The 18,127-nt window shown below is 35.9% G+C and overlaps 3 protein-coding genes and 1 pseudogene across 3 annotated transcripts; 3 read left to right on the top strand and 1 right to left on the bottom strand.

Moving 5' to 3' along the window:
- The first annotated feature begins 301 nt into the window (after positions 1–301).
- LOC113295298 lies at positions 302–7,393 on the top strand (annotated as a pseudogene).
- A 1,197-nt stretch (positions 7,394–8,590) lies between these two features.
- On the top strand, positions 8,591–10,303 carry LOC113293005 (dof zinc finger protein DOF5.3-like). The gene is made up of 2 exons (XM_026541790.1): positions 8,591–8,808; positions 9,024–10,303. Exons 1-2 carry the CDS (start codon positions 8,776–8,778, stop codon positions 9,441–9,443), a joined length of 453 nt encoding a protein of 150 aa, XP_026397575.1. The 5' UTR covers positions 8,591–8,775; the 3' UTR covers positions 9,444–10,303.
- On the top strand, positions 9,478–9,894 carry LOC113295297. The gene has a single exon (XM_026543649.1). The coding sequence runs from the start codon at positions 9,478–9,480 to the stop codon at positions 9,892–9,894; it is 417 nt and encodes a 138-aa protein (XP_026399434.1).
- Positions 10,304–10,660: 357 nt separating the features above from the next.
- LOC113298556 (40S ribosomal protein S23) lies at positions 10,661–12,976 on the bottom strand. Its single transcript, XM_026547328.1, has 4 exons — positions 12,813–12,976; positions 11,411–11,566; positions 11,174–11,300; positions 10,661–11,049 (listed from the first exon to the last, which is right to left on the bottom strand). The coding sequence occupies exons 1-4, from the start codon at positions 12,815–12,817 to the stop codon at positions 10,909–10,911; spliced, it is 429 nt and encodes a 142-aa protein (XP_026403113.1). The 5' UTR covers positions 12,818–12,976; the 3' UTR covers positions 10,661–10,908.
- Positions 12,977–18,127: the final 5,151 nt, after the last annotated feature.

The raw sequence follows: 18,127 nt of genomic DNA, 5'->3' as shown, positions 1-18,127 counted from the left end.
CAACAGAAGGAGTCAATTGCTCGATGGTCAGAAAAATACTCGACGGCTCTCACTATTCTTCTAATCTAAAACAAATAATAATCCCACCTTCTCAATACTTATTAATTTCTTGTAATATGGATTCTCAATCTCAATCGCAGGGTAAAGGTAAAGATAAAAAAAAAAGTAACAAATTTCGGGATCCAAAGTTCATTGTCTCTGAAGATGAATGTATCTGTCGTAAATATTTTTTTTTTACCCAAGATTGTATCGACGGTGCATAGCAACATGGTAACACCAAGTGAAGTATCAAGAACAAACCATGAACATCAATGATCGTGATGTGACTGGGTTTTCACAATGCTTCATTACGATCAGCAAGGAAGTCATTTCTTATGTTGCTGCAATGATGCAAGTGAAGAGAGGCCAGGAGATTGGTGTTGTAGCTGTTGATCTAGAAAGACAGTGTTGTAAAAGATTGGCAACGCAAGTACGGAAAAAATTTCTAATGCGAAGGTTGTTATCATATTTTAAAGGTATTGAACAAGTTTAATCCAGACGTGTTGGCAGCTAATCAACAAGTACCTGAAAGATCACCGTAGAATTTTTCTCCCTCAACGCTACCTTTTTCACCAGGTCCATCAAATCTAGTTTCTTCACCAGATACCATAAGAAACCCAAATGCCAACTTAGTTCTCAATGATCATGTTAATAAAAAACTTCTAGGAAGAAACAGAGCAAGACTGGCTAGAAAATTAGCTCAAGAAGGGGGGGAGCTCTGATGGTTTTAACATGTCGGAATTTATGGAACATCAGATTACCATCGAGAAGCAAAGAGCGGTTGATCGGAAATTTCAAAACTGGGACACGAAAAAAAGGAAAAAAAATCATTTTTTTAAGAAGCTTTTTCGAATAATTATGACAAGCATAAGATTCGGTGCGGACACTTCAATTATGAACGCCCAACAAAAACATGTTTGGCTCTCAAATTTGATAAACTACAAGCATAAATTGAACAACAAACTGGATTTAATAATAACTCAGCTGGTCATGATGATGAGTCCGATGTAGTAGTACCTCTAGATAATTGAAGTATTAAATTAAAATTTAATTTTAATTTAAAATGTCGAAGACTTGAAAAATCGTTGCATTTTACTGAATATTAATTTGAAATGAAAATTTTCTTATTTTGAAATGTTGTTGCATTCTACTTAATAAGTTTTACTTAATTATAGCACCACATTAACATCGTTACACCATATTTAACTCCCATACGGGTAATGAGAAACTCCTTGAGGATGTGAAAATGAACTTCGTACTCAAATTCTTTCTTTTTCATCTTCGCCATTCCTCTCGAGATCGTATAACAATTACATCGTAGGTTTCGCCCCTGAGTCTATATCGACTTACAATCTGAACTAATAAAGCTATAAAATCTTCTTGTTTTCTTATATCAAAAAATTGACAGATTAATTGTGCACGATCCCGATTGTGAGGGTTACCTGTGTCATTGCAGAAAGTCTCATCAACTTTGTCCCAGTAACTCTGACTGACTGAACTAGCTTGGCGTCGTTCTTCACCCCTCTTCGGATAGTATATTACATAGTTTTTGCAAAGAAATAAATCTTCGTCCATAGTAAAGTTAGATTAATCATATTGAACTTAGATAGTGAGAGTAAAAAAATGTATAAGGTTGGTGTAGAAGGTGTGGTTTTGAAATGGGATGAGTGGGTATACATATGGGATATATTGGAAGCCGTTGGTGAAAACTAGTCGTTGGAAATAAAGTGTTTACTGCTCGATCAACTGAAAACCGCTGAGTGACAATTGAATATTTTTGTACAAATTAATTTTGAATTACACAAACTTCAAACAAATTAACAATTAAATGTTATAAACTAACACATGAAATAAAATATAATAATTACGCCCGCCGGCTCTTTCATACTCTGCCTAAAGGTTCACTCTTAGATCTTCTCTTAACCTATCATACAGGTTCTAGTTCTGAATGTAATTAGTCATTTGTGCATAGTTTCTTGAAGGCAGGAGCCTCTTTCTGGTTGAATTCCAGGCCTCAAATCTTCATCTTCATAGTTAGTGCACTCCTTATCACGATGTGTTTCCTGAATTACCATGTTATGTAGAACTATGCAAGTGAGCATAGTCTTATGCATTTCACGAGGACCTAAACCATGATATGGGCCACAAATGATAGAGAAATTGCTCTTCAAGATTCCAAAATCCCGTTCCACATCCTTCATCAAGTCCATTTGGCATTGGTTAAAACGTTGGTATGAATAACCCAATTCTCCGGCAGGGGGGTGACGATTAATATTGAACCATTGTGGACCATTTTGGATTAATATCATCCGCAAGATAATAACCTTGAATCCTTAGAGCCGAAATAATTTTTTCTTAAGGATTATGACCTATAATATTAGGTACATCAAACTGATAATTGAATTGAGGTTCTACCCAGAAAAGCTCATTAATAATCTTTATCACCAGGTGCCGGAGCATGCAAAACCGATGTTGGAAATCTTGATCAGAGTACACACAATTGGAAAAAAAATAATCGTGCATCGGCTTCTGGTGGAATCATTCCCTCCCTCGATACATATATCTTCTCGTGAAAACTTCTCTTGGCTCTGGAACACTAGGTATTTGGCACGAATATACGAGCATCGGTGTATCAGTTAGTTCTCTATCTTCAGCTTCCTCATCATCAAGTTGTTGTAACCTTCTTTGATGCATTTCTTGTTGTGATCTAAACAGATTAATATGAATATTCCTCTCTTCATCATAACTCGTCATTGATAATTATGAAATTTAAAATAAAGAATCCAGGTAAAGAAATAGGTAAAATATATGTAGAAGTAGTGTGAGTAATCTGATGAAATAAAGGAACGTATATATAGGAATTGAGTAGAGAAAAATGATCGTTACAAAATAGTCGTTAAACGATATAGTGTCCATCGATCGATGGGATTACAACGCCATCGATAATCATAATATCGCCAGTACTGTAGTAAATATTTGTCGGTAAAAACACTGTCGTTCAGCTTTTTTTCCATAATGGTGCAACTGATTTACCATGTCACCTGGTATGGCAAATAAACTTTTTTACTATGGTGCATAGGAATAGGTCTAAGTGCGTTTACATTTTTGTATATCCCAATTCGGACAGTTTAATTATTAAGAGGTAACACAGACAAAATCCCCCAAAGAAAGCCAAACAAGATTTATGTTGCAAAGGTACGGTAAACCTTCGATAAATTAATAGCGTCGGGACCAGAGAAAATTATTATTTAGTAAAAATTCGATAAATTAATAATATTGAGACCAAAAAAAAATTAGTGGTAATTGAATTATTGTCCCTACTTTTGATGGTCTATACAAATATCCTTATCACACAATAAATATATCCTTACTTTCTTTAAAAGAAATCAATTTAATTATCCATACCAACTTTACCCTCATATACTGTCAATCTCACCAACCGTTTCTTTCATTTTTCTAGATTCATATCTAACCTGTCTCTCCTCTTCCTCTTTCACAAACAACGACCACCTTCTTCTTCGTCACCACCGCCATGCCAGCACCACCTTCTTCCACAAACAACGAGCACTTTCTTTTTCGTCACCATCGCCATCACCTCTTATCACCATCAGTATCACCGCCTCCTTCTAAAGAATTGATTTAGATCAATTTACTTTTTATTCAGATATAAATCTCAAATCTGGTGATTGTTTAACGAGTAATAGTGATGGTATGTACTTGACTCGCATTCCCTTCTCGAACCCTAGTTTTTTATTTCATTCTTCTTTAAATCGATAATAGATTCAGGTAAAAATGATGAAATTGATGATGGAGATTTTAAGTTTGTAACTTGATTTTTTAGTTTAATTTATGATGATGGAGATATCGGTGGAATTGATGATGCAGATTTTGCAACGGTTCTGGTTGTATTTGATGATGTAGATGGAAGAAGGTTAAAACGATGTAATTGATGATGGAGATTTTGGTGTAACTGGTTGGAATGATGGTTGTGGCGAGGTTAGAGTATTGGAATTGTTTATGAAGATAGTGGTGGTATTGGTTTTTGTGATGGTGGTGGTGGATATTATGTGTGATTGTTGGTATTGTTTGTGTTTAGATTCAGATGGAGAGTTTGGTCTTGAAGTTGTTGCTATTTATGAATCTGCAGGTTATGATAAATTGTTGGTGTTTATATGTTTTTACGGGATCAACTGTTGTTGTTGATCCATTTATGGGATCAACTCCTATTGTTGATCCAATTTTTTAATGGATCAACTACTGTTGTTGATCCTTTCAAAAACATTTTCTTGGAGTAGTATAATCATGCTTGTAGTTTAAATCATGTAAATTTGTTCCAATGTTGAACTTGTGGTGCAATGGTAGCATGACTGATTCCATGTCAGATGATGCGTGTTCGACTCACGCCAAGTTCACTCCATTTACATGGATCAACTTTCATTGTTGATCCAATTTAGGGGTAAACTACCATTGTTGATCCCCTAAATTGGATCAACTTCTACTGTTGATCCTTTTTTTTGGATCAACTACCGTTGTTGATCCCTAAATTGGATCAACTTCTACTGTTGGTTCTATTTTTATTTGGATCAACTACTGTTGTTGATACAAAAATATCTGAAATGGTGGCGGTGGCGGTGGTGGTGGCGGCGGCGGACTAGTTGTGGTGGCGGCGACAGACTAGTGGTGGTGTAATGGTGGTGGTGAAGGAGTGGTGGTGGAATATTAGTAGTGGCGGCGGTTGGTAGATGGTGGTTGTTGAACGGTGGTGGTGGAATGGTAGTTGAATGTTAGTGGTGGTGGTGGTGGTGAAGTGGTAGAGGAATAAATTTGTTCCATTTTGAAATTAAAAAAATATTATATGGGTGAGGGTATTAAGGTAATCTAATTTTAAATATATAAGGTTATTAAAAAGTAGGGACATATTTGTTGTTGTATAAGGATATATTTATTGGGTGTCAAAAGTAGGGACATATAAATAATGTACCCAAAAAATTATTATTTTAACGAATTTATTAATTTATCGAGTTAAAAATTAGCTTATCCAAGCGTAATTAGGACCATCGAATTTTATTATTTTATCGAAATAACAATAATTATTATTATTGGATAAAAATCACTATAAAAAACTAGTCGGAAGCATAACAAGCTAAGCTCCAAAAGCGTACTACTACATTAGTTGAACAGGTTATCGTGCTACCCTACCAGTGAGCCTCATGAGGAACCAGACAAGGGAGCAAGCTAACTAACTAACTAACTCTACCATCCATGTTCAAATTCTACAATATCGCATCATCGAGGACTCGAACTTGGGACCTTCTGCAATGCATAAACCTTTAAAGAACAAGAATGACCAGCTAGGTGCGATGAAAAACAAGGTGATGCCGTCGATCGTTATGTAACCGGAGCAGTGCGATGAAAGCGAGGTTCCAGGATACTTATTATGTACGAACCGCCGCAAAGAAAAACCTTCATCACGAGGTCTGATTCCACGTCTCGTGTATACTCTAAGAACATCCATTACAAAAACTAACAACTTTCTGCAGTTGATATATTCCAGATATGAAACTTTTAACACTATTTAGTTGAATTTGGCCATAATTATTGATGTTAAAAGTATAATTTTAGGGATTCGAAGAAAAATACAGTAACTCGGCATTAAATTTTGAGCGGAATATGACTATTTTGTTTGTGATATTCATACTATTAAAAAGATATGAAATTCAGAGTTAGAGACTAGCTTAAGAATTAAAGATTTTACTGCTTTCTTAGGGGAATTGTAGTTGTGAATTTGTGTTTAAACTTTTGATTTGGGTTTAATAATTAAAAGCACATCTATCCGCCTTTTAATTTCAGGCTTAAGACCTTAGGTGGGTATGATGTTTTATAGTCTTGTTATCTAACTTGTTCATGATTTAATTTTCTCTTATATGTCATATTGATTGTCTTGAAACTTACTAGGTTATTCTTTATTAGTATTTAAGTATAAGTTATGTATTGTAATACTTTATAGTCCTTGCTTAGGTATCTAATTAGGGTCACATTGTGCGAAAGGGATTCTTATTCTTAAAGGTGAAAAAGATGTCCTGGAACTCCTTGGTTTGCGAATTTTGAGTGTGTACTCAACTGGTTACTGGTTTTTAATTTTTATAAATACATGATGTGTTTTGGGGTGCCTGAACATCCCACTGCTATGCGAGTGTTTGTAAAGTCGAATCTATTTTTAGGTATATCTCCCGTCAAAAGGCCTTATCCCAGATTCACATCTGAATCCTTTTTCTAGGAGGGAAAGCTAGAAGTTCCATTTCCTGATTCAGAAAAGAAAATAAAAGAAGACCTTGAACATCAGCAATTGCTTAGTTCTGTTACTTTCCTTGTTTTGTTGATGTTTATTATACTTACTGGGTCTATTTTGATCAATATGGTTGTAATCCTTCGAGTATCTTAAACTTCATCAGAGTTCTGTAATATTGTTGAAATCATTGTTCTGCCAGTGAGGGAAACCTAATTGTTATAATCTTTCCTCATGTCGTAGGATTTTTCTGGAATTTTCTCGAGTTTATTATACGTAGTTTTTTATGTTTTTAATGGATTGTTGTATCCATATGCATGTTCATCTTTATTCATAAGCTTCTATTAAAATTATTTTGCAAATATTTAACAATTTTGTGCAACAGGGTTTGTCCATGGAGGATGATAAGATCCTCAGCTACAACGATGTTGTATTGGGAAGATCAGATTTGCGGATCCTCAAGGGTCAAGACTTCCTAAATGACCGTATCATGAAGTTCTATTTCAGTTATCTTGATTCTGGTTGTTCCTCTCAAGACATCTTGCTAGTTCCACCTTCTATCTCATTTTGGATTACGAACTTCCTATTTCCAGACAGCCTCAAAGATTTCGTTGAACCTCTTAAACTGCCTGAGAAGAAAGTAGTAATCTTTTCAATCAACAATAATACAGATGTGTCCCAAGATCAGGGTGGTACTCACTGGAGCTTACTTGCGTACGAGAAGAATTCCAAGGTATTTGTACACCACGATAGCATGGGAAATTCTAATCAGAGATATGCTAATAAACTTTACAGAGCTGTTGTGGATTTATGGGTGATTCTGAATCAGGATCTTCAGAAATTAACCTCTCAGAGTGTCTAATTACGCCGCAACAGATGAATGGTTATGATTGTGGTTTATATGTTACTGCAATTGCAAAACTCATATGCGATTGGCATAAAAATGGAGGTTCCACAAATGATGAAGAGTTGTGGTTTTCTACTTTGAAAGAAGCTAAACCGCAGATGATATATAACATGAGAAGTGACATACTAATGTTTACTCAGTATTTAATGGCCAAGAAATGAATATATGACGTTTAATTGAAGATGCCTCCTGCTAAAGTCGTCCGGTGTTGATTCCTTGAGGCAAGGTGGTGCGAGTGAGAATGTAGAGAAGGCTTGATGCAGATCTTTAGGAACGTGGACATAAGTCCATAATGCAATGTTTTACACAATTACAAACTATATAGTATCTGCTTTGTTGGAAATCATTTTCTTTTTTTAACTGCTATTGTGAATTGAAATTAAATTTCAACTCTCCTATGTTGCTCCCCTAAAGGCTAAACGTTTCCCTTTTTGATTCTGGGCTTTTCTTTTGGCTTCTTCTATGTACCTGAAACTGACAACTTTGACTAGTTTAGGTGGGATATATGATATGGGATCCCACCACATGTTAGGTATTAAGTATATTTGGTCCCGCCTGTCACTGTCATTCTGTGATTGAGGATGTATTTTGAGATATGGATTGGAACAGAAGAAAAAACCATTGCGCATAGATTCTAGTTAAGTTGTGATAATTGATTATCTTTAGTGGGTGAGAGGTTGGGAAAAATCAATTTATCAAAATCAATAATTCGTTCCATTTCTTAATTGATTTATCACTATTTCTAATTCAAACATATCCCCTCTTTCACTAGCTTAGGACTCCCATTACGGTTCTTAAAAGACCATACCATTACCAAGTGATCTACATCACAAATAGAACCCGAGGCAAATATAACTGTGGTTTAGTAACACATAATGCAACTTGTATGCGTCTTTAACCATGACTGGGAGACCAGATGGTGTAAGTTGCTTCCATGTTACGAAATGAACCACAAACGCTAAGCAATCACGTCATGATATGATAGATGCATGAAGGAATCACATGTACATAGTCAAGAACCTCGATGGATTTTTTGTTGGGTACATCAATATATGGGAGGACCACACCACACCACAGGAAACAGAGGAAGGATGCATCATCATAAGACAATTAAGAAACCGGGATTGGGAGAGGATGTCACGAGAACAAATCAACATTAGTGGTGTCGAGTCATTAGCGACTCATTAAAGTATGGTGTAACTTAATGTGGGACCCAAGACAAAAGGAGGAAGTTAGCATGGGACCAACATAAGTAAGTCTATCTCTCTCTTTTGCTAAACAATAAAGGAGTGAGTTAGTGGGTTCCACGTACAGTAATCACATCTCATGAGTGAAAAAAATATGAATGAGTGAATGAATGTTGCGAGATCAGCTGGATTATTTTAACCCTTTCATGCTTCTTTTCTCTGCGTGCAAGCCAAACACTTATCAATCATCTCCCACTTAAACTGCATCTGTAATCATTACCATCTCGTCTCTCAGTTCATAAATAATCTCTAGATTCTTCTTCAGCTGCTGCTAATGCAACATCCAATCTCAATGCATGGATAATCCTGCAACTTGGCATCACCACCAGGTATATTTTCTTTTTCTACTTTTTGATTGATATTGTGGTCTCGGGTATTTTCTATCTATGTTCTTTTCAAGGCTTTACTAATGAATCCCATGATTTTGGTTAAGATCAAAAGCTACAAATTAATGCCTATGGAATCTCATAAGCCTTTAGTATTTTTCTTCTCCTCTCATTGTTTTAAAAGTTTCTTATATTTGCTTCATTCATAAATGATGCAGATTACTCCTGCGCAACTAGAAGATATATTGGCTTCTACTAACTCATCGGAACCATATACTTTGGATGAAAACAAGGTGAGACCTCAACAAGAACAAGCTCCTCCTTTAAAATGCCCAAGATGCGATTCTACAAACACAAAATTCTGTTACTACAACAACTATAGTCTCTCACAACCAAGGTATTTCTGCAAGTCATGTAAAAGGTACTGGACACAAGGTGGTTCTATAAGAAAAATTCCAGTTGGTGGGACTTGTAAGAAGAAAAACAACAAGAAATCATCATCGGTATCTGCTAAAAAATCCAAAGATCAATCGGTATCCACTACCAACTGTAATTCAGTCCCATCTTTAACTTCTGTTTCAAATGAAGTGACACTTACATTTTCTGGACATCAAAATCACTACTACCACTACCAGTGAACATATTTTAGGACTAGAGCCTGACATTGAACCCATGAGTACTGTCTTTGGAAGCCATGGTAACACACAGTTTGATACTCTTCGAAGTAGTGCCTCTACATCCACATCCACAACCAACAACAGCAATAGTAATCCTAACACATTACTTTTTGAAGCACTTAAAAGTGGTTTTCTTGAGACTCAAAGTGGGAATCATAGTTTCAATGGTTATCAAAGTATGGGAGAAGTTGAAAATGGCATGTTGCCTTATATTCAAATGAACAATGGTACAAAAGAGATCGCAGCAACAACAACCATAATAAGGAAACAAGAGTTTTATAAAGATATAGACGGTGAGAATAATACTTCGTTTGGTAATTTTCCATGGCAAGTGAATGAAGAAAGTAATATGAGTAGTGTCATTGGTCCAGGAAAAGAGTTGTACTCAAATGGCCTGGTTCGGACTGATTAACAATCTTTGATGTAGATTTTGCTATATTGAGCTTAGCTTTGCACATTCAGAGTACAAAATAAAACCGTAAGCGCAATGAGGTTTCTCTATAATTTTCTAATTTCCAGAAACCATTAGACTACACAATTGTTTTTTAAAGAGAGGTTTATAAACTATCTGTTGCTGATACTTTCGAAAGACGGCTTAAATTAACAAGTGATCGATGCTTCTTGGATATGTTTATAAATGGGTCGCGGATGGATTAAGAATAGAAGATAATCAAGATACGACCATAGACCGTGGTATCAATTAGCATGCTAGACCACAGACCTGTAGTGGTATCATGCCCCAACATATTCTATCATTACTCTGTAACCTGAAAAGGATATTACATAATGATGCGGAAGTTTCAAATAAAGTTGAGCATAAGGCACCATTTTCTTGATTGAATTTCTTGCCTAAATTTTTTAATTCGCGTGAAATTTTACTGACAGCTTTAACTATTTACGATACAAAGAATACATACATCTTCCTGAACCACACTCACAGTCACAAATAACAAAAGTGCACTGCATCTTCAAATATTTTTAAATTTGATGGAATCAAATGTCTTTCACCGAAAGATGCAAAATTGGTTCTCAACCGAGTTGGTGAAAACCAGGCAAATTTTAAACCTAAGCACAATTTGAACATTCCAAAAAAGTGCTTTCAAAATGAATCAGCACAGTAACCTGGACAAAAGATACAGGTTCAGAAAATGTCAAGGTTGGGTTCTTGAACTCAGAGTCAAAGAAATAAGAAATATTTAAACCAAGAATGCTGAAGGTGCAGCTCGCCGGACATCATATCAGTTTCAAAACAAAATATATTGCACAAAAGAGGATCCAAAAAAATTCATATAATAGCAGCTGCAAAACATAAATTACTTCATCACGCAATTCACTATCAACTACTGAAATCCAAAGTACTCCAGAAAACATTCAAATAATAAACCAAGAGGTACATCGGCAAATCTCTAAACACCGCCGAGTGTAATTAAGATCTTGGCTTCTCTTTCTTCTCCTTGAAGAGAGCCAAAAGTGAAACTCCTGACACTTTCACAACCTTGAACCTGACTCCAGGAATATCTCCCACAGCATGCCCCTTACGTCCAAATCCGGCGATCAAAACCTCATCCTGCAAAACCACATAGAAACAATATTTCATTGCCAATGTTTGAACCTAGAAAGCAATAAAATCGCTGATTACAAAAACTAAAATGTATCATTCAAATGACCAGTAAAAATCAGCCTATTCTTACGTTTTCTTCAATGTAGTTTAAGCAACCATCGTTGGGAACGAAAGCAGCAATCTTCTTCCCGTTCTTAATCAATTGAACACGAGCACACTTACGGATAGCAGAGTTCGGCTGCTTAGCTTCAATACCTCTGTGACAATAAGTAAGTCGTTCTTAAGGTATTGTAAAACATCAATTGGCAATCAATTAGCAACACACAATAAGGGGAACATGCATCTAAAACTTAAATTGCATACTCACATCTTTTCTAGAACAATACCCTTGGCATGGGAAGAACCGGCAAAAGGCTTCTTCCATTCATTACCAAGATGGGACTTCTTGTATGACTTGTCAGCCCATCTTTGTCTTCTACGGTGAGACTTGAGCTTGCGACCAGCTCCCATTCCACGTGTCTTACTGTATAACAAACACTATTCTGGTTAACTACTCATTCAAACAAACCCAATTAAGACTCATTCAAACAAACAAAATCAGTAAAGAATGACACGGGCCTTATTAAGCACATGGCAGATATACACAATAAGCAAATAAACCTATCCTTCTGAAGCATTTTCATTTCCAGTAGACTATCACCCCGCAAGTAGACTATCACCCCGCATCTTGTTAAACAACAAAAATCTCAGCCACCAGAACTGGGTTGCGCCGATACCTGAGGATCATGTTGGTACCCGAACTGGAATTGGATCGGATACAATACCCTCGAGGCTTATCAAAAATGTATTAGTTTTTCTAAAGGTTTTTTCTTCAGTTTTTTTTTAAGAGAGACGCTTAAAAAAATTGGAGTTTGCTCCCCTCATAAAGAAGGTTGAGAGAGGAGATTTGAAGTATGCTAGCAATGTGGGACTGAAATGTTGTGAGATATGGGTGTACAATGAGTGTTTTGGAGAATAGATTGAATACATTCTTGAATCCCATAAATTTATAGATGCGGTATCCATCCGGTATCAATCCGTATCAGACATTTTCGGAGATGCCGAATCAGGTTCTTCAATAGGTACCAGAATTGGATACCGGTACCAGCATCTGTCGAACAACTATATATAAGCAGCATTCTTACCAAGCCCATCGCCAATCTCAAATTATGATACAGATGAACCATGTCTTTAACATGAATCAAAACCCATGCCAGTTCCACATAGCTAATTTCATTCATGAAGCAATTCCTCAAATTCCACATTTATTCACAAAAAAATACACCCAATAAGCAACTACTAGAAGAATAAAGCCTGTGGCTAACAGTCAACAATCAACAAGTACCCGAAAAGTATCAAAACCAAATTTATCAGAACCAACAGAGTATTATATTCCTAAATAAATAGTATACATCGATTATCAGTTGCCAAGAACTTCTTTATAATCGAAGTGCGGATAAACAGATTTTAATAAAACTACACATGGGTGTACATCAGATTTACATATGAGAAACTCAAAACATACAAACAAGCCTATCTTAAAGTTTTGGAAAATACTACAAGGAAACAAAAGATACTGAATCAAAAATTTAAGCATCAAAGAAAAACCTTATAAAGAACTTAGAAAAATTAACAACAAAAATAGATCATAAACAATGAACTCTATAACCTTCCTGAGATGTTCGTATAAAGCTAAAAGAAAATTACAACAGAGAGAAAATGAATCATACCCCATGATTACTGCAAGTAGAAGAACCTCAGCTGCAACAGCAAAAGTAGTAGAGCAGGAGATGAAGAAATCGCTCAACACTCCCCAATGAAAACCCTAAACCTAAGATATAGTGGAAGGCACAACTCGCGACTGATGTAAAATTAGGGTTTCTCCTTAGAATGAGCCTAACGAGACTACTAAATTATCCTATCTAGCCCAACAAGCCCATTCAAATTAACGGCCCAAACATTGGTGTCCTCGGATAAGTAAGAAAAAATCTGAAAATCTCGATTATTTTTCGTAACGACTCTCATTTAATTTGTTAAAGTTAGATAATTTACCTATAGAGCATCTGCAGCGGAGTATCTCCCCACCTTTAAAATACTAAGTCATATGAGTTCACACGTCGCACAGTGAGTGTCACAACTTCCTCAAATTAAATTAGATAAAAGTTTTGGGCATTAGTAATTCTGGAGAGGACATTTGGCGAGACTCTATTGGCCGGGACATTAAAACTTGGATTACACTCTGTTTACACCCTATATTTAACTGGGCGTTGGTAACCCGTTAGCAAAAACGTGGGTAGACAATACTTTTGCCAGAATTTGTGCCTAAATGATTTGTTACATTCTATTTACACTGAATACTTAACCGGACGTTAAGTAACAACGACAAAGTGGACGATACTCCCGTGAAAAACTAAATCAAACCTATCTTAACTGGACGAAGTTAATATTTTTATTATCTTCGAAGCTACTCTTCGTTCTTTATTCCTCTTCTCCTCCTTATTTCTTTTCTTCTCTGCACCTGCAATTGAAAATCGGAAAATACATGGATGATTTGAGATCATAATTTAGGGTTTCTTCTGTGTTAAAATCTATTTCAAAAATTGATTATTGATTGAATAGTTAGGGATGGGTTTTAAGAATATGATACTAAGAGGAAGGTTATCATGCTAATTTGAGGGTGTGAATTGAGAAATTAAAGAATTAGGGTTGCGGTGTGGAAATAGAGAAATTAGTTGATTTATGTTTGCTTTGTGTGCTTGATGTTTGCAGGAAATTTATGAGGCAAAGTTTATAACATTGATTTAGGAGGAAAAGTTTAATTACAAAGACGATGCAGAGGAAAGGAGAACAAGATAAACATGTGGAAACCCTAGATTTTTAAATCTGTAATTTTTAAAAAAAATCAGATTGAGTTTTAATTTGGTATAGGCAGATTGATTAAAATCATATTGGGTTTTCAGAGAAAAGTTAGCTTATGTTGATTTCATTGAATATTAAAATTTAGCCTGATTGAGAGCCAATAGCTAAGAACATTTTGGCTTGGTTTGATTTGATTGTTTATGTGTATACAATGATACCCCAAACAAGTTTTTAGGATTATTTGCACCATTTTACTGACGGGATTCATCACAACTTTAGCTACTTTAGCGGCCCGGTCAGTTACTCGGGTTTCACGACTGTTTCATTTCTTAATGGTAGCAATTTACAGCGGTCAAATAGGACCTTTTTCTTCTCGAGATCTTTTACTTTTAGATTTTATTTTCTCACGACTGTTGAATTAAGAGATGACTTGCTTTCTGCACCTGAGAACTGGTCATCTTCTTAATATAAAGGCTCAGGTGCAGAAAGCAAGTCATCTCTTAATTTAAGAATTAGTTTTCATTAGCATTTGTTTGTGAGTAATGGAACTGGTAATTGGAGCTGGTGGTGCTATGTAAGTTTATGTCCCATGTTGCACTAAAAAAAAGGTCGTCTATGACCTGTGTTGCAGAAAAAAGGTTGAAATGATGGGTGCCTGTTGAATCTTCATCCAACAGTGATTCTACTATAATTTTTGAAAGGTGCAAATTTAGTTTGAAAAGCTTTTATGTTTCTTGACACTTTTTTGGAAAGCTTTTAGTTTGGTTGTTTTATCTTGACCTTGATGACCCATATTTAGGTATTAGAGCAATCAAATGAAGGATGAGCTCAAACTTCAGGAACATTGAAGGGTTAAGTGAGTCAGCAAAGAAAATATACGTTACTAAGCTAACTTGCTGCTTTGTACGGAGGGATTTACCGCTATGAGTAAGATTTTCTGTTTTCTTTGTCTTATTGGTTTACTTTGTTATCAAACTATATAGGCCGAACAGATAGGCATAGAACTGTTAGACTGAACAGATGTGCATAACATTATCAACGAGCAGGACACTATTCACAATGACAAAGAACCCTTTGATTTGTGACTTGCAGCTTACTACACAATTGGAGACTTACACGAGCTATGCCAATCCCCTAATTTGTCTTGAAAATTTGTGACACCAGTATAGCTAATCTATTATTAATGACCAGTCTGATACTTTCATTTTTGTATGGTCAGCAGTCTAAAGATTTTGATTATTCAATTTGACATAATATAGTGCATGTGACATTATACGTGATAACTTTTTGATAATAGGAAACAGCGTTGTAAGATAGCAGACTTCAGTTTCAGCTAGTCCTTGGGGTAATGTCTATTTCGGTGTTCTTGCTCCGGGTAAAATAGTTATAAGCAAGATATCTTCAACTTCACTAGATTAGGATTCGAAAAATGCTTTTTGTAATTTTAACTTTCTTCAGTGGCCTGGACCATTGGTTAGATTTGCACTCTCTTGCGGAAGTTGGTCTTCACCGGCATTAAGTTTATCGTTGCTTTAAGCATAATGTCAAACATAGTCATTTGCTTCTGGACTCAATTTTTTTACATAATTTATGTTAGCATTGGAACTCTAACCAGTAAATGTTGTTATATTATAGGTAAAATTATATTGAGCAAACTTACAATGCTTGGACAGTTCACGACGTTAGGGTTTATTGTGGATGCTTATGGCTTGCTGCTCTCGAAGTTGCAGCTGCGATGACGATTCAGTCATCTTGGGTTAGTGGTGAATCTGAATTATGAGTTCTTGAGATTTCAATTGAGGACAGAAATTTGCGGCACTCAAATTGTGGGACGTTGTTGATCTGTGTTTGTTGTGGGATTAACTAATTATACGAGAGTTGGTTGGTCCATAGACACGGGCGGTGATGGATTGAATTTGCTGGTGGTAATAGGCTTTGTCTACATGAGTCTTGCAAGCTAAATGAAGATAAATTGCTGATGCTGAAGGAAGTAATGGTTGTATTAGCGCTCGATGGGGTTAGATGAGTGTTTAGATTCCGGGAAGTTTTGATGAAAATGGAGATGTTCATAGTGACAACAACAAGTATAGGGATCTTTGTAAATAAAGTATATATATATATATGAGTTTCTTGGAAATACATTATTTAAAATTAAGTTTCTTGTTGACGGGGCCCCTGTTTTTGTTTTGTGATTGATTAGGACAAGTGATGAATATATATTATACTATATGACGTGATGTCGGATCTGATAAACATGTACCAACCAATTTTCGTTCCACGATCAAAAGTGTTTATTTCCCATCTTTGTAATTTGCGGTTTTTAGTTCCCATTAGAAGTATTAATTTTCATCTCTTTACGGAGCACATCAAATTAAAAATTCTAAATATACATCTGGACGGGGCGAGGTAAAGTTGATCTACACCAAATCAAAAATCTTAAGCGACGGTGTGAGGTGAAGCCGAGCCATAACAAAAACAAACTGTATCACGATGGGGTGGGGCGAAGCCTCGCTACACCAAATCAAAAATGCATGACGAGGCGAGGTGAAGCCACATCATACCAAATCAAAAATATATTTAAAAGAAAAAGATGTCAGATGCGTAGCACGGGCATAATCAAAAATCCTAAGTGATCGGGCGAGGCGAAGCCGAGCCACACCAAATAAAAAATGCTAAGCACATATTGGGACGGGGAGAGGCGAGGCAGCTGAACCACACCAAATAAAAAATCCTAAGAAATCATCGAGACATGGCGAGGCAAAGCCGAGCTAAACCAAATTAAAAATATTAAGCATGTATCGGTATGGGGCGAGGTCGCCCGGTGCGTAGAACGGGCACAAAATCTAGTGATTATTTATCATATGTGGAGACCTAAAAAAAAGGTATTTAATAACACAGAATCCAAATACAAATCTTGTTTTGATAAGCATATCCAGTGATAGTTGTATCCATATCTATTTTGATATACTCGTCGCTTATTTATATAAATAAAATCTAAAAAATTAATTAATAGCAAATTGATGATGTGGGTATGGATGGGAGTCTCCAAAAACCCATACTCTCCTCAAACCCAAACTTCCACGTCATATTAAATTTTGATTATCCAATCACCACTGGAGAGGTATTTTTTGTTGGGAGTATCTAAAATCCTAGGTGGCATCAATATTTTTAAAACCCATACTCCATTGGAGATGCTATTAGTTGTTAACTTATATTACTTTTTCTTTTTCTTTTTGTTTTTGGATATTAATCATCTTATATGAAAAACCCAGTTAGATGATTAGAAATAGTTTATTGGAAATTATCTTAGTCAAGGATGTGTCTTTAATATGCGCCCAAATCACCATTTCAAAGGAAATACATAGGATGGAAATGTAAGGAAAATCCTTGACAAGGAAAATCCATATTTTTTTCAAAGGTAAAAAATTAGGCATGCATATGTTACGTCATTAAAATCTTGACAAGGAAAATCCATAATGGTAAAACCTTGACAAAGAAAAAAGAGTACAACATAATTGTTGATGGTGGATTTTCAACAAGAGCTAAAATAGTAAAATCATGATACTGCATGTTTCTGACCCGGCTTCAGGAATGCATGTGACGATTTGTGTTTACTATTCGTGAACCATTTCACGATCTCTGACTGAGTGAGCATTCCTCTCAGATCCATGATGAATATGTTTCTCGAAAGGCCTCCCACTATCTGAGCGTTCGATGCTACGCATTTCATCGTGCCCTATGTGTAGAAGAACGTTTGGGCGGTCCTCTGTGTACTCAACAATGATGCACGAATGAGCACCCAAATGCACAAACGAGCATTCAAAATATGGACAAACGAGGAAACCTACACAAAACAATAGAGAAAAAATAATAATTAAAAAATATGAAGAGGCGCCTAGAGAGGGACGGGACCACCGGCCGGCCAGTCATGCCGCTGTGGACGGTCCCCCACGCCTTTTTCTTTATTTTTTTCTTATTTTATTATTTTCATGATTTCATGAAAACTCCTCCATTCAAGCAACTTTCCTTGTTTGAGTAAAACTCACGGTTTCTCCATATTTTCCTCAAATGATGAAAAATAATAAAAATAAGGGAAGGTGTCACGGGACCGGGCTACCTAGACGGTCGACCATGCCCTAGCCGTGGCCGGTCTCACACCTTGAAATCCCTTGTTTTCACAATTATT

Source organism: Papaver somniferum, chromosome 7 (assembly GCF_003573695.1).
Source record: "Papaver somniferum cultivar HN1 chromosome 7, ASM357369v1, whole genome shotgun sequence".
Classification (NCBI taxonomy): domain Eukaryota; kingdom Viridiplantae; phylum Streptophyta; class Magnoliopsida; order Ranunculales; family Papaveraceae; genus Papaver; species Papaver somniferum.
The sequence above is the reverse complement of the archived record's forward strand: the minus strand, read 5'-3'. Positions and strand labels throughout refer to the sequence as shown.